The sequence below is a fragment of the Dreissena polymorpha genome, chromosome 8 (assembly GCF_020536995.1).
Source record: "Dreissena polymorpha isolate Duluth1 chromosome 8, UMN_Dpol_1.0, whole genome shotgun sequence".
Classification (NCBI taxonomy): domain Eukaryota; kingdom Metazoa; phylum Mollusca; class Bivalvia; order Myida; family Dreissenidae; genus Dreissena; species Dreissena polymorpha.
In genome coordinates this window covers 97,839,939-97,864,056 of record NC_068362.1, presented here as the reverse complement: position 1 = coordinate 97,864,056, position 24,118 = coordinate 97,839,939, and the positions used below count along the sequence as shown (strand labels likewise).

Below are 24,118 nucleotides of genomic sequence, written 5' to 3'. Positions count from 1 at the left end.
CAAACAGTAATCATGTATGTCAAATAGTTTCCGGATGTATGTACATTTACTCATTCATTCCAATGAACAATTGGATAACGAAATTAATTATACTATATTCATTCGTATATTTGGTTTTGCTTTTATACGATTGTGTGTTTACTTATTTGTGAAAAAGACGCTCGTTTTAAGGTCATGGTTATCGTACTTGGTTGCGATGTTTTACCCGCAAACATGGCTGCTACGTTTTAGAACTGATTGAGTTTAAGCGCGGAAAAGATAAAAAGTACCAATTTATTTGTTGAATTCAAGAGCTGCAGTTTAGAAGTGCTTAATTCGATTCAGCTTTCTATCGAACTTGGATGAGATTACATATCCACAGACATTATCAAATATAGTATTTTATGATGATCCTTTTTAAAATGTTAGAGTTATTCAACTCAAAATGCTGTTGTAATTCGTCAACAATAAGTAACATCAGTTGGATGCAATCTGAATGGTTATCTATCGAACCAGGGACCTATTTGTTTGTATAGGTCCCTGATCGAACATGGTAAAGACGTTATGCCCACAACTAGTATCCCTAAGGTACTTAGTATATGATAATCCGATTTAAACTATCTAACGTAGAGAGTGGACAATGTAATATGGTCTTTTTACATTAAAGGGCCATAATTTAAAATTTCTCAACACAATCTGGCTTGTTATTTAACTCGGCCGATGTATTTTGCCCACTAACATGATCACCAAGTTTCATGATGATCCAACTGTTTGAGTTCATAATTCCGTAATTGGGAGTATAAACAAGTTTTCAACCAATACACTGATCGACAAGAAAAACAATAATTGTAGTGCATTCCTAGTTATTCATACGGAATTATGTATCGTTGTCAGAACACGTTAAATTTGCAATATTGAACGTGCTGATCTTAACATGATATTTTACAATCGTGGGATACCAACGTCAGATAAACAACGTTACTTTATTCATGGATTTTATAGTATTTATAACATGACCTACGCTCCAGGAGTGAGATAACGTAATGCTCAATTTTGTTTATTACACGGGTGTTATAACACTAGTTAAATAACTGTGAAGTTTAACAGAAGAAATTCGCTGGAATAATGACGTCATTTCACCGACAATTTGTTGGTTATGTGATAAATAGAATCTTAGATTCGTGGTCATTTTGTATTGAATTTATAAAACTCGTCATCTTAATGAAGATAAAAACTCGATAAGTCTCGTTTTTATCTTTATTTAGATGACTTGTTTAATAAATTCGATACAAAACGACCACTCAGTCATGCAAGATCCTATATTTACTTTTAAAACGCACTATCAACGCTTTTATAATTTTTATTTATATAAAAAGGTTAATGATACAAATTTGGAAGTTCACATTAGCGATTCGGTTAGTTTAACCATTTCATCAATAACGTTCGGTCAGCTCTCAACTATTTATGGATGTATGGATGTACTTTAATCATTTGTATCGTATAAATATGGTATTGTAGGCAAACAAATGATATGCTATTTTGTAGATCATTCCTCCCCATGGAATATTTGATCGATAAAAAAACAACGATTTTGTTCTAAAATAGGTCTTCATTCATAATAAATAGAGAATATTATGTGAGATTTGGATAAAGATCAAGTTTATCATGCGATGCTTAGAACCGATGTAGCGCGAGGCTTGCCGAGCGCTAACATGGTTCGAGCCGAGATTGATAAACTTGATATTTATCCAAAACTCACAAAATATTCTATTCATCCTATTATTCCCTTCCTATTTTTCATTAATAATTATCAAATATCGCATTTGTTGACAATTTTGTTTTCCGTAGTTGACAAAAACAGAATCTCCAATTTTTGGAAAAACTTCAATCTGATCTAAAAATAGCGATAGTAGAAAGCTCAAGTTTATACGATCGTTGTTATACTATCAATTTTCTTCTGGTTATAGGATAAGTAATGATCTCGAATTTAGAATACTGCAGTAACACTTGTGTCTGTGGTTATTTCAGATATGCATAAGAACAGCACACTAAAGTGAAAAAATATTTTTCGAATAGAATTGCAATATGCGAAACGACTGTTTGCTCTGTCATTTCAATCCGGTGATCCCAATATGATTGCGCCAGCTCTAGGAAAAACCCAGTCAATTAATAAAATTTTGAAATTGACAACTATAGTTTTGGTTTCCTCATGTGATGTCGGACGATTTATTCTGGTATATTGTGTTTCTGTATATGCCAAACGTTTTTAGAACAACGCAAATCATAGTATTCTTAAGTTATAAGTATATTTTATACTTGGTGTTGCTGGACCCAAGGACACATATTAACCAACCAGCGGCAAAGAACATTGTAGGAAAACATACAATAAAAAACAACATGCAAAGCATCAGTTGATGGAAAAGTAATTAGGAGTGTCTGAAATTCCAATTGTCTACATTTTGTGATGGCTTCAGGTGTATAACTACAACTGTGTTGAACAGACCATGCATGTTACGCTAGACAATTGTATCTTAATCAAACTAATGTATTAAACATTGGTGGTTGAATAACTACTAATAAGTTTTATTCCATATGCTAAATAATAGAACTAAACAAGAAAGTTATGCTTAGCCGAAATAAAACTACATGTATGTTAGTCGATTAGTGTGGTACAATAAAACCACATCTACGCATACATAAAAACGTTTATTTACAATAAACATGATTTATTAAGAAGCATTTTTTCAATAAATCTTATACATGAAAAGCGCCAGATATGTTTGTTTCATATTTTGGATTTGCTACAATGATAGGTAGATGCCAAATTAGAATAATTGTATATTGTTAATAGATATTGAATGCTTTTATATACTATATTCGACAAGTTTGCAATTTGATACTAGCATGCTTAGGGGCAGATTTCTCGCCAAATCAGATCTAGTTATTACAAAGACTGCAGGATTTGATTTCACGGCTGAACCCTTCGCACAATTTTCCGTCATACTGCGTGGGTGGGGCGTCACAAGCACGTGTCCTCTCTGATACCCCACTGCACTTGTAGGTACCGTCGTTGCTAGACAACGCCGAGCACGCGCTCCATGTAGTCCAGTCGGAGAATTTGCCGTTTATAGCTTGAAAAGAACACCAAAGGTTATTGCAGTTATGACGTAAAGATACCTTTTAAAACATGGGCCAATTCGTAATAATTGTGTGTGTTCGCACGCCGTTATGGTCATTTAAACTTGTTACTTATCTCTATCGAATCGTGAACGGGGAAAAATGCTTTTTCTGTATAGATGTTCAACGCTCTCTGTCCAATAACAATTCATATGCTGTCAGTAAATGTGTGTAAACGAATTATTGGCGGACGACAGCGACCGACAGTCTCTTACCACAGAAGCGTAGTTGACATGCACGTGTTTCGGAGTTTGGTCCTATACAGGTGGCGCCGTTTCCTTCCGGTAGAGGATTGTTGCATTTCCGGAGTCTGTACTGGATGCCCTCTTAAATATAGTTATGTAGTTTTATACACACGCGACACACCGTCTTATAAAGAATAACATTTGTACCAAGTTATTTTTTAATGCAACGGTTAACCAATGAAACTTTTATTTGAGATCGTCGGTCATTTAGAATATGATCAATGCAAACATAATAGACACTCTTCTACTTTCAAAATTGAAGTTTGAGAAGTTCATCAGAATTAAAACAAAGACGTTATGAAATATGCCTGCCACTCGACCCTTTAGAAGTTGATAGGGACAAGAAGTCAAATATGATATCTGATAATGTAGATAAAGTAGATGTAGTTAAATTAAAATTGCCAAATAATGTAGAAGCAGTTCGTTAGATCAAACTGTCTCTATATAGGTGCAAGTCGGCCATTCTGTTTGTTGTCAAAGAAAATATTATTTTAAACTAGGGTTTATGTTCATGAACTGCATACAGTTTACATTTTGATTATGAAAAGTGAAAATTTTAGTAATTAACAAGTACCTCGAATGAAAAAAAAAGTTAAAGTTGTCATTTAAACAAAATGACACACTGTTCTACAATTGAAGAGTAATTTGAGGCAGACTTTTTACGTAATTGTTTAAACCAGGTTTTGACCTTTACCAATATGCATTAGAACGTTGAAGAGTTTTCCAATCAATAGAACTCGAAAAATAAATCCTTGTTTATTTGAGAGATATCCCTCCAACCAAAGGTTGGCTTCCATTCTCTAATTCGAAAGATTTTTTCGATTTGTAAGTCTGACTTTTACCTTAATATTATGTACTAATATGTTACGGGTTTTCAATGAAAGGCCAGTCAGTAAAATTATTTACCATATGGTAATATACTAGACAAGTATAGATCTCTAATTTACCATTTGTATTCACCTCTTTAAAACGTCGATGAGTTAAATGCCAGTGATCTCGTAATTGATAAGAACTGCTCTCTTACTCTAATCCTCTTGCGGAATGAAATAAGTCATGTTCACGAACACGTTCTAAATACAGCAAAAGAGCAGACTAGTTGATAACTCGGCTTATTGTATACGTGTTATGCTTATATGGTTTTATGGTGATTTGTTAACTTTAGAGACATTTTTAATAAATGAAACAATTTATTTGTTTGACACTTTTCCTACATTCGTGTTCAAGATCGGCTTATCACATAGTCTTGGTACAAACTTGCGAAATGTGGGAATGACTATACCTCGCTCTCGGCTGGTCACTCTAGGGTCAAACTGTATTAAGACAAACACCTTTATTGAATATAACTAAGTAAATACACTGTTGTTTTATATGTTGATATTCGCCGCTATGTGACTCGAATAGATGTGCTATTATATTATCTTAAATAATTGCGATCATACAGAATACATTTTTTTAAATTCGTATTAAATTAATAATATGTGGTATATATTATGTCGGTGTTTAAAACACATCAATTTAGTAACTTATTTAAAACATGCCCCGGTATATAATATCACGGTATCTCATAAGCGTTTGCGGGATGCGTGTAAATATACGCTGAATATACTTTTAAATATATTTCTGTGAATGTTATCAACTAAACAAACAAAAAAATGACACATTGTACATCTTAAAGGAATCTTTTTACGTTTTGGTAAATTGACAAAATTGAAAAAAGTTGTTTCAGATTTGCAAATTTTCGTTTTAGTTATGATATTTGTGAGGAAACAGTAATACTGAACATTTACCATGGTCTTATATAGCTATTATATGCATCTTTTGACGATTTCAAAATCTGAACATTATAAAGAGTTGCAACGCGAAACGATTGAATAATTTGGAGAGTTCTGTTGTTGTCGTTAAATTTTGTGAAACTACGAAGATTGCTTATATAAAGAATAAAATACGTCTCTCATGCATACTTGGCAGGATGGCCGAGCGGAATAATAGGTTTTTACTCCAGGACTCCGCGGGTCACTGGTTCGAGCCCTGCTGCGGGCTACTTTTTTCCTTTTTTCAATTTTATTCTTGATTTTTTACTGGAGCTTTTTAGATCCAATGTTTACATTTATCAATATAAAGCATTTAGTGACAAACCTCAAAACATGCCAAAATCTGTAAAAAGGCCCCTTTAATTTGAACATAAAATTAAAATAGTTGAATGGTAATCGAAAAACCAAAATGAAAAATAATTTCAAACGACACAATTTTATCCGAGATGATCGCCAGTCGACCTTTATGAATTTGATCGATAGAAAATGTCACACACTATACCTTATCCAATAGATGATGCATAATGTTTCATGAAAATCAGACAACGTAGAAGAATTTAGCTTGACAAAATTGACAAACGTTGGTCAAAATACAACCCACTATATCCGCAAGAAGACCATTTGATTTTTGTGAAAGAAAAAAATAGTCCATCATGTAATGTTTATATTGTGGCTATGTTTATGGACATTTCTTGTTAATTATCTACATAATGTTGAATAAAAATATTCTACTCAAAACAAAGTAAAATCCAAGATGTGTGCCATCTGACGGAGAAAAGCAACATGTTTTCTCATTTATGGTTTATATAGTTTCAGTTCGAAGTCTGTAAAATTTCCTTCAAATTCGTAAATCGAATAAATATTAAAGTATTTCGAATGACAAAAAAGAATCAATTATTGCCGGGTTTCGGCCATTTTGAATTTTATCGCGAAATAAATATGTCAAACATTACTACTCTTAACGAGCATGTAGATCGTGGAGTTTATGGTAAATCAAACAACAATTGGAGAAATAGTTCGAATGTGAAGATTAAAAAATGCTAACAGACCCATCTACCAATCAATCAATTCGGGCATTTTGTGTATACCCATCAACATGTGTTTGTTTAATATAATAACTTTTTCATAAAAGCACTGCTCACCGCATGTTCGACTGCATGCGGACCGCGTTTGTTAAGTAAATGTACTGTTTGCCTGAAAGCACTGACTTCTACAAATTTGAAAGCACGCGATTCGCGTTTCATAGGTAAAATAATGTTTTCATAAAAACACTAACCACCGCATGTTCGACTACACGCGGACCACATTTGCCAGTCTGACCATCCACCATTCACGTCTGCCCGGAACGGCGTCATAGGACCCGCACCGTAACCCTGGAAATGTACGTGTATTTAAGTTATTGGACAGAATTAATTTGTTCGTGACCTTTGCATTATTACAAATGAATGATTTCAGAAGTATACGTAATACGACAGTGTTTTTTTTTTCAACGGCATAACGGCTAGAAAAAGTTACACATTAGCATATACCTTGGGTTTTGACATCTCATAATGGACACAATATTTACAAAAAACAACACTGATTACTAATTAAAAAAAATACCATCAAAAACTAGAATAAGTATTATTCATTCTCTACATAGCACCAATGAACACATCTGAAGCCTCGCAACCCTGGCAACTATAGAATCGTAGCTTGTGGATGCATGTGCATGCAATTACGTACCACTGGAGGAGTGTTGCCGCTATTGGCAGGAATGACGTCATTGAACACAGGGAGGGTCGGCTGCAAAATAAAAAAGTGTCGATCGCTAAGTAACTAACTGCGTTTTCTGCACTTCTTTACTTTGTGACAAATATTATTTAACCTGTGTTGACACATGCTGACAAAAACGTGTAATGTACGGAAATACCTTTGATATTTTGAAAGTAATGCCAACGTAAGTAAATTCTCTACTTGCACAACACTTTTCACATTGTAAATCAAAGTGTTTTGAAATAAATGTCTATCAAATAAAGACCGCAGTACCATAAAAACACATAACACTACAAGTTTACAGTTCTGAGAAAAGATAAGCGTTCAAAAGGCTTTGTAGTAATACATTACTTTATCCCATCATTAACCACGATTTCACGAGTTTACATCCCATCTGATAAATTTAGGTGTATCCAAAACTATTGATAAAGCAAACATTCGCAATAAAAATGATGTAATCTTGTTGGTTTTCATGACGTCATTTAATGTGTAAATGTTGTTTTCGGCGATTTTTGTTAACATTTGAAATAAAGACAGAAAACACTGCGAAACTGATGGTAAACTAGCTAAAGAAACTTCAGTGAACAGTTTATATAGTATTGCCAGTCAAAAATCATAAAAAGCGACATTTAAAGTTATGGAAGCCAGAACTAATGGGAAACATAAGGCCAGGTAAGTGTTTAACACATTTTAGTATATATAGATATTTCCTCAGTTGAAATTAAGTCTCAACTTTGTCTACAAAATCAAATTCAATCAACCTAAACATTGCGAAAAAACATGAATTTGAGTGTTGTTTATGGATAAATGATCAAGACAACAAGTTGATAAAAAAAACCTTAACCAACTCGAAAGCCAAAGTTTTGAATTGACGATTTGATCTACAAATCTATCTTACGGAGATTCCGGAGATAGTCGGTGAAGCACGATTGGTTGATTAGACATGAGATCTATCTTGCCGAAGATTCAGGAGTTAGTCGATGTATAAATTAGCATTTTTTTTAATCGGAATACTCGGCGTTTTCCTTTCCAAAAACTTAACACAGTTTCGTGAACCGTTGACGTGTTTGAAATTTGGATTAATATTATTATTATGCGTGCACACCATATCAAGTAAATTGTTTTAATTTGCACATTAGGGACGTCTTTATTACCTGTTTGTGGTTATAAACTCCAGAAAATAGCAAATTTTGCACATTTGACATATTAAAGTGCCGCCTGGATTTCAGGAAGGAGACTTGACATGAAAGATGCTGTTACCAGTTGCAACTCGCAGCGACCCGGAGGGTCAATTGCTGGGATTTGGATTATTGCAACTAATTGAAGTCGTTGACCTTATGACCGAATGTTTTCCTATTTGCACATTACTTTAACTTAAAGTTTGCGGTTAAGGACGTCTAAACCTCGTTATTTTAACGTATCTGCACATTTATATAACCTTTTGTTATGTGTATAGCATGTGTAGGATAAAAATGTGTGGCTCCCTTTTTCGTCAGCTTTCTATTTAAGAACAAATTCTTGTATTAGTTGGATAAAATATGGTATGAAATGACAACTCGCAACAAATATAATACAGATGTCATTTTTTAAAGCTTACCACTGCCATGCTTAGCTGGTTGCTGGTGTAAATCCTCCCCCTGCAGTCGCTATCATTCCAGTTACCAGAACTGATGATCACGCGGAATTCCGGGCATCTGCCGTTGTTACACTCAAGGTCCTCGTCGGGGTTGCGAGTCTGCGTGTTGATGAACTTGTAGTAGACCATGCTGCAGAGACAGAGACAGAGAGAGAGAGAGAGAGCTAGGTATGAGTTACCGGTGATTGTTTCGAGGTTCTTGAAAACCGGGTAAATTTAAAATAAAAACTCATTTTTTCTGTGTTCTTTTGTATTTCGAATAAGCAATATCTAGCATTAAATCAAACTATATAAAACCGACAATATTTATTAAAATAATGTAATTATTTAAAATCACCAAGATGTGAATAAGACCTTTTTGAAAAACAGTTTTGTTTTTCTAGAGATCTTCGAAGTCCCGGGTTCTGGGCGAATATTTGCACTGTCAAACAATGATGAACGGTTATTTATAACAGTTTATTATGTGGATGGTTGGTAAATTCCTTTCGTATTTAGTATTCCATAATCCTGCACTTGCACAATGATTCCTCATTTCCCGAAACCTTTTTAGCTTTGATGGTATCCTCAGATTAGTATTGTTCTTCCAAAATCTTTCACGTTCAAGATCAGGTCTATCATGCATGGATAATGACTGTATATTATCAATGACAAACTACGTATGCTGAACAACTTGAACATGGCGCGACTCAATACAAGTGCACCTACATGGAATTACTATGGAGTCGTTCCAACTCACCCTGTGGTCGCGTTGTAGAAGTATTTCTTGCCATCGAGCAAGGGGTCCGTACGGTCGAGCTCAGCAAGAGAGTTTACCGCTGTGAACCTGTCCTTCCCCCAGAGATTGTATGGAAAGAATGACTGCAGGTTGAAGCCGGCCCCTCGGGGAGTGCACACACCCACTCGCAGAACGTCGCCTCTGCAGTGGCACGTTAGTAAATGTATTTTTCTAATAATATACATATCGGATTCTAATAATATAAACATCGGTAGCTAGTGGGATGGCTTTTGATAATGTTGTTGTTGTTGTTGTGAAGTATGGCCGATAGAGGAATACAGCGGGCTATTTTTACTAAGTGTTATATTTTGCATGCAATTCACATGTTATTTTAAACTAATACAATTTGGTTGTCCTTGAAATAAGTAATTATTTGTTTATATAAAAATAATTAATATTGAGAAGTATTATTATCGCTCTTTAGCAAACTAGTTTGTTCCTTCTTACAATTGCTTCAGAACACAAACAGTGGGCATAACTAGTGGTCAGCGCACTGTACCTTTCCATCCCGGGAACCCGGAACCACAACCAGTCTTTTATGAAAGGCGTAAAATGGACTGTGTATGTGCTGCTTCCGTCCAGCACGACTTGAGGTCCTGTGCCCGTCTTCATTTCGAACTGCAGTTGGGCGCTGGGGACCTGGTCCCGCACAAATTGTACCTTCATTTTATCGTCCGTTTTACCGCTGTACTGCAGCTGAAAGCAATCCACGGTAACAATAGAAATAGGGCGCCGAGAATTAATTATCTTAACTATTACCATAACCAGCACTATCATCATTATCAAACTCATTAATACCATCATTAATAATGTCATCATTCGCAAAATCAATTGCCATCAACATAATTTTTCATCAATCTTCACTACAATGATTACCATCAGCATCAGCAGCTACTTTATCATAAAAACAACAGCAGCGGCCTAACCACAAACATTTGAAATCCCAAGATTTAAATTTATAGGGAATATTAGATGAATGTGGTGTCCCGAAATGTTGTATTGGACGAGTTGATAACGTTGATAACGAGGGTAACCTTGTATTTCATAATTACGCAGAGCGAGTGGAATACAATGTCGCACAATCAACGAGTGGAATACAAAACATCTGAATTATATATATTATATTATTTAACTTCTTAAGATGACAAGAATCAACACATGCGCATCAGATGAGGCATATTTTCCAAACATAACCAGAACATTTTATTCAACTACATGAATAGTAACATGTCATGATGGCGTCAATTTTATGTGTACCTAAATGATGGCATTCACATGTCCGTTGAGTATAGAAATATATTTAACATTGTGAAATACGAAATGTTGTCAATATTTATAAGAAAAATATAACATTCTTTACAATTCTTAAGAAAAATCAAATGATGAGATGCATACGACCTCCGCGGTATCAAATGTCAAACTTCTGCGATTTTTTTGCGCAATGAAGTGTACATTAATACGTTTTAACAAAGTCTCACATTTCCATATTTGGTCGTGCACATTGCCAGACGCCAGTTGGGACGGAGCTTGCAATTCGCAGCGGCCGCCGAGAAGGGATCGGGTTTCACTTACGTATTGCTTGACGTTAGATCCGTCCGTTCGGGTATTTAAAGTGAAACCGGAAATCAGCTCTCCGTCGAGATTGTTTTCCCAGCCGCGATGTGTCTTGTTACCGGAAATTGCATAAGTTCCTCCGCCTCCCTGTGAAAAAAACAACTAACTGTTCACTATGTTATAAATGCAAGAGTACATGTGTTGTTCGAATATAAACTTCTACAAATATAAATGTAAGAAAAAAGAAACACTCCCGAATATTGCACATATATGCGTGAATCACGTTCTTATACGACAGCCTATTTGATTTGTTTGATATTTTTAAAACGTTACATACAGACAATATGCCATGTGATCTTTAGATCATTCAATAACACGAGTCGTAAAATTGAACGATACGACCAGAAAATAACAGTACATTTATCGACTTTGTTACATGTAAGTTGAGTAATAATAAAGAAAAGAAAATATTTCAAGCGTTTAATTCATGCTAGTAGAGTTAAGAAGCTTATGTTGGCGAGTCATATCAAGCCTTTTTAGCAAAGGCTCGTGTTTAGTTATAATCAGACATCTTCTCGTAAATAAAAGCACAATGAACAGTGAGAGACCCATACTTTTTCTATCACGACAAATCCGCCGAAAGTTTTTTTTAAACTTGAAGTATACGTAAAGAATGTGTACAAGTTGGTCACGTACCTTTGTGACTAGTCCAGTCAGTCAACTATTACGATAGAAAATTTCAAATATTATATCATTGTGACGTTAACCTGGTAACCTTTATAATATTCGGTAGGTGTATTTTATTTAAAAGCAAAGCTCAGTCCCAATATCTGTTACCTGATCGTCGAACGCGAAACTGATATTTGTGAACTCTGTCTGAACGGAGAAGAAATAGGCGATTGGCGATTCTTGCCGATGGCAGCTATATCGTAAACGCTGTTGGAGGTGAACTTATCAAACCAGATGTCGCTATATTTGGTGGGTCCCTTCCACATCGTGATCCCGGTCTGGACGAAATGCCTGAGGCACGAAGTAATAACAGTTGGTAACGCGCATTTTAGCAATTATTCGTTGTATACATGTGTTACCATATAAAGTTCCACAATCAATCTTGAATAATCACAAATATGGTCAAAAGCAGTTAATGGAAATTTATTAATTCATGATAATTTAAGAGAGCGCTTTGAGAGACAATTTATAAGATGTTATATAGTTGGTATAAACATTGTGATTGTAGATACTTACCGAATTTCTCTTGGTGCGAATAGAAGTGCAAAATTATTTTTGCTTTCTGCATATTATGGTTGATTTGCTAACATTTCTTTTAACATTGATTTATGTGTGGTATACCGAATGACCTATGATTATTAAAATAACTTAAATATGCCGGAACTTACGCCCATGGTGCCCAAGGGATGGGAATGCTGTGGTCCACACCAGCAAAGGTGGGCACACCCTTGTTGGGACTCTGACCAATCACGACTGAGCGGCTTAACTTTCCCGCCCTCTGAAACTGCTGACCCTCGCTAAAAGTGAACGAAACAACTTGATAAGTCAGGAGACAAGCATATAGATATTTAATTGTGAAGTTATAAAGTTTATATGCTTAAATTTTACCTGTTATTGGGGTTTTTAATTTATATAATTAAGATCATATTTTTCAACAACGACGACGAAATTTGTGCTTTTCTTTATCCATATTTTTATTTAAATGTTTATGTATAAAAGTACCCACTTTGTAACAAAGACGCCATTTAAGCTGTCAGCAGATCTGAAAAGGAACAAAACAGTGTAAATCTACAACATATCAAAATAAAACAGGGTAAAACTATACCATATCAAAACAAATAACTGCTTGTCTATATATAAAATAATACTTTAAATATATTTCATTGACATTGTTAGTTTGCTGCAAATTATGTTCGTGAAACTAGAAGACTATTCGGACGAACAATGTTAAAGTGGACTTACGACACACGAGACACGTCCAGAAGCCCTCCTTCGATCCAAACATTGACCCCCCTGTTCTTATAGCCTATAACATGAACGCAACGTAAATAAAGTAACCACCATTTTATCTTCACAGTTTATGTGAATAACTTCCACTATCATTCAAGACTAACGCATCTATATTTTGAGTGTTTAATTCGGACAGAACAGTAGAAATGGACGTTATTGTTTGTGTGCTTGTTGTTGATTGTGCTATCGTTATTTGTTTTGTAAGTTTAACTTGTACATGTATCTATTTATGAAGCTTCAATCCTTCGTCCGTGCACAAACTCACTGATGAGAATAAGCAAAACAGCATACCAAAGAATTTAGAATGGTGTTCGAATACATACTCAAACATTGCATTATGCACGTTAAATGTGTTGTAATGCACCATACCTGTGATCCGCTGCAGGGGTATTTGTAGCTCGGCCGACGTGTTGTTCTTGGGGTCTGCAAGGGGTTGCCACATGTTGCAGCAGTCCAGGTTGCGGTCATCCTTGAGCCGGTTGCCAATCATGATACCGAACTGAAACAGTCACAGGTAGCACAACGATAACAGATGGATAGATGTAGCAACCGCTAAATTAAATATTGTACATAGTACATGATTTTTGTTTAGGTTGTAATTCGTTTTCGGATAAGAAGAATTAACTCAGCAATTCGTTATTTTAATTTAAAAGAAAAATTAACTTTTCCCAAATGCGTGTATATTATAATTTTAAATCCATAAAAACGATGTGATTTTGTTTTATTTTCTTAAAATATGGTTCATCTTCAATGAAAAAAGATCACAATGCGAAGGTTAAAGTGCGCTGATTCGCAAGAACTTGGACATGATGCTGAAAGTAAAGAAACAGTTTGTACTAACGATGCTACGAACAAGATCATATCATGTGGACGCAGTTGTTAAAAAGTGTTACTGATAGCTTAATAAACCATGGTTTAAATGTTTGGGCATACTATTCTTTCTTTTATGGCAATTAGGTCGCTACAAAGGCTTAATTCTGCAGAACAAGTGTTTATATACCAATGAGTATCTATAATAAGTCTTTATGTACGAAAGAAAATAAACCGATGTCCTCGTTAACAAATGGGCATTTTTGGACAACTGGAGCACTGGTGCGTTGTTCATACCCCGTCCTGCGAGTGAGCCAGGTTATTCTCAAAGGCGGATATCATAGTCCTTTTAGCCTCTCCCGCGGTCATCAATCCCTCCTGCTGAATGAAGTCCCTCGAGGGCGGAAGTGGCGATTCCGGAAATATGAACCAGATGCCGTTGCCGTAACCTCCGGCCGCCACGTTGTTCAGGACGGAGTTCTTGGGGTTCGTTATCCAGAATCCAGATGGGCGACTGAAACAGTGAATGCCTGGTAGCGTGGTAAGTTTATACAGATGCGCTGCATATACATGTATGTGCAATTATTTATTTATGTTCTGTCGCTCATCATCGGTCCTTTGTTTCTTCTGTTATATACATGTATAATGCTTATCATAATACATTGGTTTCTACAATTAGATGCAAAACTTTTCATTATAGTATGTTTATGGGGTTGTAAGAAAAAAATGAGCGATATTGACTGTCAAAGTTGACGTTAAGCGCGAAGTGTTCAAGCTCCAATGCGTAATAAGAATTGGCGAGTTCCGTCTCATGTGCGTTTGAAAGAGTCTACGTAACCACCAATACGCGAGCGGTTTACGGAAATGCCGATCAAAAATAATTTTTAGTATCAAAATGTGTTTGACGATTTCAATCGAATTAAGATAAGTGTATTTATAAAATAGCAATTTTCGTTATAAACATGACCTTGGTTCTTAACGTTTTTTTTATTTCCATGACGAGTTTTGACCGGTGGAAATTAGAAGGAATGCAAGCATCATCATACGTACATACAAATAAAGCGAAGTTGAATAACTGATTTCATAAATGTGTTGTACACAACTGGAAAAAAATATGATACTATAAAAAGTGAATGAATGACTCACAACTTGTCTGCAGGTTCCAGCGTGCCCTTTAGGACGTTCATGGCAAGGTTGCCGTCGAATACGTTGTTCATCTCACCGCCGTCTTCCAGGAAGAAGCCGTGGCCCATGGGTCGATAGCACACGTTGTCCTTCACCTGGAATGTCAAGCGAAATTTAACATGGGTTCATCAATTATTTATTGTGCTAATTGAAAAAGTTTGTACTTAAGGTCGGGCGCCCTTTGGACAGATCTTTCGCTCTAAAATTAAATACCACTTTGATTGGACACATATCCTTTATGATTCTATCAACATGCATAATGTATGGATGTTTTAACAGTATATAAATATTACATGGCTGACAGGGTGACAGTAAATTTGTCAACTTGAGGAAATACTGTCAACCGAGGCGAAGCCAAGGTTGACAGTATTTTTCCTCAAGTTGACAAATTTACTGTCACCCTGTCAGCCATGTAATATTTATATAATTATACCGAATAAACTATTCAAACATGAACAATTTATATGAACCATGAACAATTTTAATATTCAATAATTGAATTTAACTTCAGCAATGAACAACCATTAATATGTTGAGTGGTTCAGATTTACGGGAAGAGCAAAATGAACTTCGCTTTATTCGGCACCGACCTAGTAATCAATTTATCTCATCAATTTTCTTAGTCGTCAATTATTTCTTTGAAAATATATTACAGAACCAGCTTTCCGTATTTTATTTTCATCACTTGATTACGCAATTTATGACGTACTTGTGTGGCGTCATTTCGGTGACGAAACATTTTGGGACAACAATATGGACGTGGTGGTTTTTTTAACAGTAAAATATTTGTTTAAAGCATCGAGCGAATCCAAAACGTATTTCGGATTGCGTGTTTGTCATGCATAACACATTAAGAACAGACACTGGAAGTGTATATCGTTGTAACTTTATTGTTATTAGCATTGGATTAAATTTGCCTTTGAGGTAAGCGTGTCGTTTATACTAAATTGATTTTCTTGTTGACTCCCGTCAAAGCTTAAATAATGGCATTAATCTATTCTACCGCACAGTTTCAGCTGCAATCGATATTTTAATTATCCAAATACAACGGACACGCAAAAACTGCGTACTGCGCATGCGCGAATGGGACAGTATAATTTTCGAACATTCCGCACGTGATTGCTAAGGCAGCGGGATGCAGTATTTTTTTGTCAGTAATTTTTTCCCGCTGGTGGCACGTGATTGCTATGGCAGCGGGATACAGTATATTTTGGACAGTAAATTTATTCCCGCTGGGTCTGACAGTCTTTCTATGTCACGATGGCCTATGGGAGTTTAGCATTGTAAATAAAAGTGAGGTATAATAATATTATATATGCAGAATATCTAGCAGTTGGTATTCAATGATAACAAACAAAAAAAATGGTAAAAGCTTCAGTTTATGATCAGAAGGTTATGTTAAGCGTTTGGTAAGGATCCTGTAATGATTCTGTTCGCTGCTCCCACTGTCTTTCTTTAGAGCTGAACTTACCATTATGCCATGGGAACCGTGTATCGTGATGCACCTGGCGAACGTATTGTGAATGCTGACAGACCGGATGTAAGGCACGGCGGCAGACGTAGTCTTGTTGAACGTCATGTGGAAGTGTATCGGATAGCGGCCCAAATCCGTCTGCTGACCGGCCTGGCGGAGCTCAAAATTGGACATCCGGGCATTTGCGAAGCCACGTAGAATCTGTTAACAACAAAATCAAGCGTGCCATTTTATAATTATATCATATTAAACATTTGAAAACATCATCATGTTAACGATTGAAGGTCGCCAGTGCGGATATGCTGTAAACCAAGCGATTAGCCAGGGTTCGATCAACACTGTGAGAGCCATCTTACGATATCACTCAAATACAACAATGATTGCGACTTGCAGTCGACCTAAAATTAGTATATTTAAACTAAGATTAAGGATATATCGTTAGTTTGGATCTCGTTTAGACGTAAATATCTGCAGGTTGTAGTAGTAGTAACCTTGATGTGCGCTCCAAACGTATCGAGTCCGTTTACGATTGGGTCTTGGCAGTTTCCGTTGTTCTGCGGGCACACTGCCTCCATCGCTCCACGGATAACCACCTTCCGGGTCAGCATAGCCACTTCCGCCCGCATGTCCACACTTCCGGCCACAATCTCTCCGTAATGCTCGTACACTGGACGCTCTGTCGAACAAGCGTGAACATGTTAACAAACATGTCAGTGTAAGTTCGTTTGTTATTTCACGACTGATCATAGAAATTATATTATTTTTCTATGATCACGAGTGAAATAGCAAACGATCTTACAATGACATGAACAAATTTTCTGTTTCTTTCATGCCCCTTTTTCAATAAAATAATTAACAGCTGTGTCCCTTTCGCTGAAAAGTTACCCTTTCTCCCGTGTCGTGCCTCAATACCTTTTATACACAAAATGACCTCATTAGTGTTTGCATCATCCTCTTAAATAAACGATGAAAACAGCATAAAATAAAAATGAAATTTGTTGGATTCGGTGAAATACCGATTTTAAGTCACTCGTGATCATAACAAATTAAATAAATCTTAAACAAAGCTTGATATGATAATCTAAAAATAGTAAAAGTAGTTCCGAAAATTTGTTATTTTCACCGGTGAAAATAACCATTTGTTTATTTTCACTGCTTTTATTTCACTGCAGAAATGTCATATTTTTTCATTAGGTATAAAAGAAATTACGAAATGTAAAAAATAAAACTTGTATTTTTCATTAATATGGTTTTGGTTAGCACATCCCAACCATAAAATATTTAATTTATTGTATATCTATGAAAAACAAGATTAGTATATACAAGATTAGTATATACCTTATGTAAGTTTATTAAGAATGGGGAGATGCATCAGATAATTTCATTGTAGAATTTTTCTCTACACTTTTATAGCTTGACAAAATTTTAATGATACAACTTGTTTCGTCTTAGTCGTAAAGTGGTATTGTAACAATAGCAACTACACTTATTTTGCTATACACCATCTGGTTTGATTGTGTAGTTCTAAAGAAATTTGGTTAAGATTAAACTAAAGATAAATCTGAATACGTGACGGTGGGGGAATTTTTTACTCATTCTTTTAATAATTCAGTAAATAATTAGACTTCACGTTCTTTGACTAAATTAAGTCTGAAGACGTATCCGTAATAACCGGCATTTTTCTGAAGAAAATGCTTTTGACAACGAGATTTCTTAAACCAAAAAAACAACAAATTCAATAATTCCAACAAACGGGGAAAATCTTAATAAAATATAGCAAAATCAAACACTTAAACAAATCAATATAAAGATGACAAAACTATATTTATCCAGTAGCACTTGAGCATTTGTTAATGCAGGTCGGGTAAATCAAAACGTAGTGTAGTTCTAAGTATATTAAAGCAAAGTATTTACGCCTGATCCGGAACTGGTTGTGTAGACAGTCCCCACAGAACACTATCTCCGCTTCCTCTGTCTGGATCGGGTCGAAGTCCGTGGTTGCTATGGCGACCTTGTCTCCTGCAACATGACCAATGCGTAGCTATGGTTACACAATTCTTGGTGATAAAACATCCTTCTAAATGCAAAAGCTGACACTTTTATGAATGTAGAAAGATGTGTACTAAAACAATTTTTTTTAAAAAAGATTACACGAAACAAGAATTTTTTTTATACAAAATGTAAAGTGCATCCATCATATTTACAAGCTCAGAGCTGGGTAATTTATATCCACATTTGCGTGTAACCTTGCAATACATCATTTGTAAACAACTTAAAAGATCCATACTTTCGTAAATAAAATATTTTTTATGAAAGTATGAAAACGGTATTAAATAATAAAAGTATATCTGATGCATTGTTATTTCCTTTTTCAATCCGAAATCATATAATTTCACCGGGAAATCATATAAGAAACGAACACTTGTGAACACCGTGATATTGTATAATATTGCACCTGGAAGCCACGTGGTAACGTCATCAATGACCGTAACACGTGGGTACACTCCGTCCAGGCTAGAGGCGATCCGGAAGTTGTCGCGTTGGTTCCATAGGGCACCAGCGTCTCCCTTGGTCTCAGACATAAGAACGAGACCGTTAGGCGCTTTGAACACGGCCTGGGATGTGACGCCCTTGGGATGACTGGTCTCCTGAACGCTGCCCGGGTTTCCTGTGTTAAGATTGGTAATGATTAAACTAGAAGCTAACGACGATGGTTACCCATCTCGTTGACTAAATAATACAATATACAGGTCAATACTACATGTATGATATTTTTTCTCAATCTTCTTTTTAAATATAAAATTACCATTAGTATATGTGTATTGTTATCATTCAGTTTATCATAAATGTTCATTTATAAAATGAAAATGTCGTTTACGTATGATGGATATGTAGTGAAATTTGCTTTGATTGAGTATACAGCATGTGAATATGAGAAATTCACCTTTCTGCATAATGAATGCCCACGTGCTTCCATCACTTGTGTCCAGCGACCGGAGAATGGACTTCCCTGTTTGCTCTCCGGAAACCAGCGTCTCGAGCGCGTCGTATACGAGGAAGCGGTCTTTTATGATGACGTCAACGAATATCCGCATTTGGCTGGCCATCATCAGGATCTCTCCGTCTCGAACGCCTGAATATTAACTGCGACTTTAAACAAGCGCAAAATAAATGGTCATCAACAGAAACAGTTCGTTAGGCCTCAGACGCCTTAATAATCATCACGATTTGAGTTGTACTTCCGGTAACGACGGAATTATTGGCATGTGTGAGAACGAGGCCCTTATTCGGATCGCCTCGTCTCGGATTCCTGAAAAATTGCCGCGACTGGAGCCTATGAACCGGACGTATTAAAATGAGCTGTTAAGAATGACGATACATAAAGGAACGAGACCACAATGGACGGGTAAATGCTGCTGTTGTTCGAGTTAAATGGGGTAGTATTCAGGGTATTGTATAGTATGCAAAGTACCAGCATTCGTTATTTTGAAAACAAGTACAATTAAATTATACAGTTCATTGTGATTGTACGCGGTTGAAGCATCTTGGTCCACACGAAACCCACATCGTGCTGAACTATTCAATTTTGTTATCAAATGAAAGCTCACTGTTGATGTGCGCAGCAAGTTGTTGGCTCATCCAGCTCAGGTGGTAGATTCCCCACTTGACAATCTCATACGAGTTCCCTTTCAGAGCCACGGTGTACGCCCCGATACCTTCGATCCATGTGTTTTCTGTTCCGTTTATCTGTAATTTATACAAATTAAAAATTACTATCGACATATAACAACGTGCCAGTGCAGTGTTCGTATAATAACGTAAGGTATTTCATTATATAAGCAAACGTCCGGGACCTTCTTGCCTATGTCCGCCTGACTAAACTTTATTGAGGAGAGCATGTATACTAGTTGACACGTGTCCGTGTCGATACCAGGTATTTAAGCATTCGAAACAGAAGACCCGCGGGTACACGACATTCAGATATTTATCAATCAAGATTTTTAGCGACCAGTCATTGGACAATACTTAAAAAAAAACATTTTTGCATAATCTTATCGATTAACTGTTAACCCTTTGATCCGAAAGGCATGGCAATATATTTATGTCTACTGTTTTATTCAATCACTATAGCTCATAAACTCCAGAATACTTGGAACGATTTGGCGTGTCAATGGACACGGGCAACATATTTAAATAGCATACCTCGTCATTTATGATAAGGTACCTAAAATTATATATTTTCATGTTTCTTTATTTGGCTTTCCAAACTTGCTGAAGGGATAACACGAATACCAGTTCTTGTTTTTTTTCCACCATTTTGGGAATTGGGCCGGGTCCCTTTGAATTGGGAATTATCGCGTTCTTTTGAATAAATGTTAGAAATTAATGTTGTTGATTTTATGCTTACAAATACCTTGAAATTGAAAAGTCATTTCAATATAATATTTTCTACGGTTAAACTTATAGGGCTGGACTTGGAGATAATTTGCACGTTTATACTTATTAAAAAAATATTCTTTTTTGGAAACCTTCAATTGGGGACCTATTTGGGGAAAATATGTTTTTCCATTGGGAATGGATCCCCTTAACGAACCCAAATTTGAAGGGGGGGGGAGGGGGGAATCACTGATTAAGTACAATTAGCAAATAAAACCTTTTTTTAAATTTAAAGCGGTAAGTACATGGTTCCTTTGGGATAATTATTCTTGAAAAACTAAAATGGAACATCAATGATTTTCATTGTCAACATTACCTCATGGTCATAAAGGATGGCCTTGTTTTTATTGTCCGTAAGAAGTGTCCCTTGTAGCTTGGTCCAGGCGCGCTTGGGATCTCCGTGGATCTCCAGGGTGCCACCCGACGTCACCAGGAATGGCCTTGGGGTCCCTTTCGCCAGCATGGTCCGTGCGCGTTCCTGGTGTGTCAAAACAGCGGCGAAATTAACAATGTGAAAACGGCTCTATAGGTGCAGCATTAACGCTCATTTCATCTATTAGTATTTAAAGGATAAGTTTGTGGTGCATCTGCTCTTCTGTCATTAACGGATCAGTATACTGCTGTTGATTCATGTGAAATATTTAGTATTACGTCTTGGCTTCAGATAATACAAAGTATTTCTCCTAATAGTGCCCGTAGGCTTCGAACGCAAGGGGATGGTCCCTTATTCGACCAATGGTATCGGTTGGCATCCCCATATAGAAATTGATCGCGTGTATGCAGATGTAAGTGATCTTATTGGGCCTCGAATGTGTTTGCGTTAGATAAATTGTTTGGGCATACACATAGAAATTTGATTTTTCTTAAGAACACTTATCATTAAAAGTTAAAAGCCGTTACTAAATGCAATACCCACCAGTCAGAGTTATCTCGAGGTTCCCGGTGTAATGACAGTCTTCGCTACCAATCTCAAACCGACCGTTGACGATGAATGTTCGCCGCTCGAAACTTAAGGTCAACTTTCGGGTCAAACGTCAGCGCGCCGGAAGCAGCAATGGTGACGTTATAAAACCCGGGCGTGTCCTCATCGACGATGACCGAGTCGCTGATCATCACGTTAGAGCCGGCCGTCGGCTAAATAGTGAATTGCATAGCATTAATACATCATAAATTCTTAGAATTATTGAATTAATTTTAAAAGCCTTTCGATAAATATTTTCCCCCGAAACTGATTTGCAACGTTATTTTTATGATAGCTACCTACATAAAATATAAATGTTTGTTGAAAACAATTGAATAATATACGAACAAAGCATTACATACTTTCGACAGTGTATTCATCGTGTGCGACTTATGTTCTGTCTTACACAGCAGACTAAACAGTTCGATATTTATTATATATGCAAAATTTATGATAGGAAATTATTTTTAGGCAAATGTGTTTCAGTTGTCAAATATCATAATTAACACAGTGTCCACGACCCAAAATGCGCAGTACTGTGAAAGAAAAGAGCTATTTGCCTTTCCGCCGGTCCATCCGCCGGGGTTCGACCATTTCCGGTAGCCGCTCTCGTGCGGACAGACGCTCGTCGCGCTCAGTACGGAACTAATGAGCACCGCCCCAGTCAGCAGCCCTTCAAACATTGCAACGAGATTTCCTAACCGATGTTGAAATACGTGTTATCATATATGTTTAAATATTTCTATAATTGATTGAATCCCAAGTATGATAGATATTGTCGTGTGCACGTTGATGCGTCTCGTCGTAAGGTCCGCGGATCTATGTAGATGATTAAATGATACGAATTATTTTACAGTTTGTTTAATACATTTTCCAGTTTGGTCCAGATTTGTGCGCTTTCATGGTAGGTCACATTCTAGCTTTCGAAGTGCGACAACAATAACCCTGCTAGTTCTATAGGAACAACATTAACAGTTTATCGTCGTTGCGCTTGCAACCCTTTACAACGTCTTATCTTTGAATTTGACAATATGCAAGCTGTCAATCAATTCTTCTCCATAGATTATCAACCAATCAGCAACCAGGCAGCCGAATACAGGCTTTTCACGACGAGGTGAATGCAATTAGATCAATACTGACGTATCTTTTTTGTTTGACATGTTTTCTTAAAGAAAGGAAAATTGCCATATTTGTAGAAAATGCAGCGCACATTTAAAAAAAAAACAAGTACATAGCTCAACATTCCCTGCACTTTATGAAGCAATCAAATATTAAAACCCACGCATTCCACGTGGATGACGCGACACGGTACATTAAATATAATTTTCGCACGCGTTCAATCAGGGACATTTAATTACGCGAAATCCGGATCCTCACACAATGCAGCCTCAGACGCGAAAGGACCTCATAAACGTCAAAACAAAAAACAGTTATTTTGCGATCCGGATATTTTGCGATTGCACTCGAGCGCAGATCCTGCATTCCGCGATGTAATTGATTTGAAGTATTTTCGAAATAAAGGAAATAAATGAAAAAATGATTATACAATAATGTGTTGTGGTGTAATAAAGCTGATGTAGGGTAGATTTTAATTTAGAACATGACGTAAGTAATATTGAAAGGCGACACAAACTTAAGCGCATCTTGCCACTGTGTCATAACAATTTCGTGGGTAACAACAATATTTGTTGACATGCCTATCTGATTTTAGATAATTAATTTTATACTTATTTATGGAAGACTTGATATTTAATGAAACGATGGTTTGTATTGGCCCGGGGGTACGGGGTGGTTAAGTACCAACCTACGCATGACGTAGGCCGCTGGAAAAGTTATTGTCATAGGTTATTATTGTTTGGCAATTTTTCCTGGTGTTGTTGTTGACACAGTGTTATAACGACCTGATAGATGTTATTGTGTAATTTATTTTTAAATGTAAGAGTAATGTTTCATTGTCTGGTGGAACAATACTGGTTCAGAGCTTAATAAAGCTTTATTTTGGTGTCAACGCCTACGCACATACTATACATAATAGTTTATAAATTTTGATTTGATTTTGGACGATGTTATTCTTATTGTTCAAGCATTAAAAACACAGAGGCGTTACGGTCTTCGAAAGTTTTCTGAAGAATTTATTTATGAAGACCACACTCGTTCTTTTCATATTCAGCACCTCTGAATGTGTTGTGTTGATTAAAATTTTTGAATGTTTAATATGTGCCAAAAAAAAATAAGTTTATTGAATAAAAGTTTGATGAATCATATTATTGAATAAATATAACGTAGCAAAACACTAGCTC

General features: G+C 36.1%; 2 protein-coding genes across 2 annotated transcripts; both read right to left on the bottom strand.

Moving 5' to 3' along the window:
• Positions 1-2,312: 2,312 nt before the first annotated feature.
• On the bottom strand, positions 2,313-11,019 carry LOC127841942 (uncharacterized). The gene is made up of 8 exons (XM_052371092.1): positions 10,857-11,019; positions 9,878-10,074; positions 9,340-9,519; positions 8,565-8,733; positions 6,938-6,997; positions 6,489-6,585; positions 3,372-3,482; positions 2,313-3,110 (listed from the first exon to the last, which is right to left on the bottom strand). Exons 1-8 carry the CDS (start codon positions 10,878-10,880, stop codon positions 2,917-2,919), a joined length of 1,032 nt encoding a protein of 343 aa, XP_052227052.1. The 5' UTR covers positions 10,881-11,019; the 3' UTR covers positions 2,313-2,916.
• Positions 10,948-21,978, bottom strand: LOC127841941 (cell surface hyaluronidase-like). The gene is made up of 16 exons (XM_052371091.1): positions 21,774-21,978; positions 21,174-21,335; positions 20,029-20,167; positions 19,365-19,553; positions 18,876-19,088; positions 18,335-18,439; positions 16,912-17,096; positions 16,418-16,621; positions 14,908-15,041; positions 14,059-14,275; positions 13,321-13,450; positions 12,904-12,967; positions 12,668-12,703; positions 12,330-12,458; positions 11,770-11,952; positions 10,948-11,079 (listed from the first exon to the last, which is right to left on the bottom strand). Exons 2-16 carry the CDS (start codon positions 21,318-21,320, stop codon positions 11,004-11,006), a joined length of 2,151 nt encoding a protein of 716 aa, XP_052227051.1. The 5' UTR covers positions 21,321-21,335; positions 21,774-21,978; the 3' UTR covers positions 10,948-11,003.
• Positions 21,979-24,118: the final 2,140 nt, after the last annotated feature.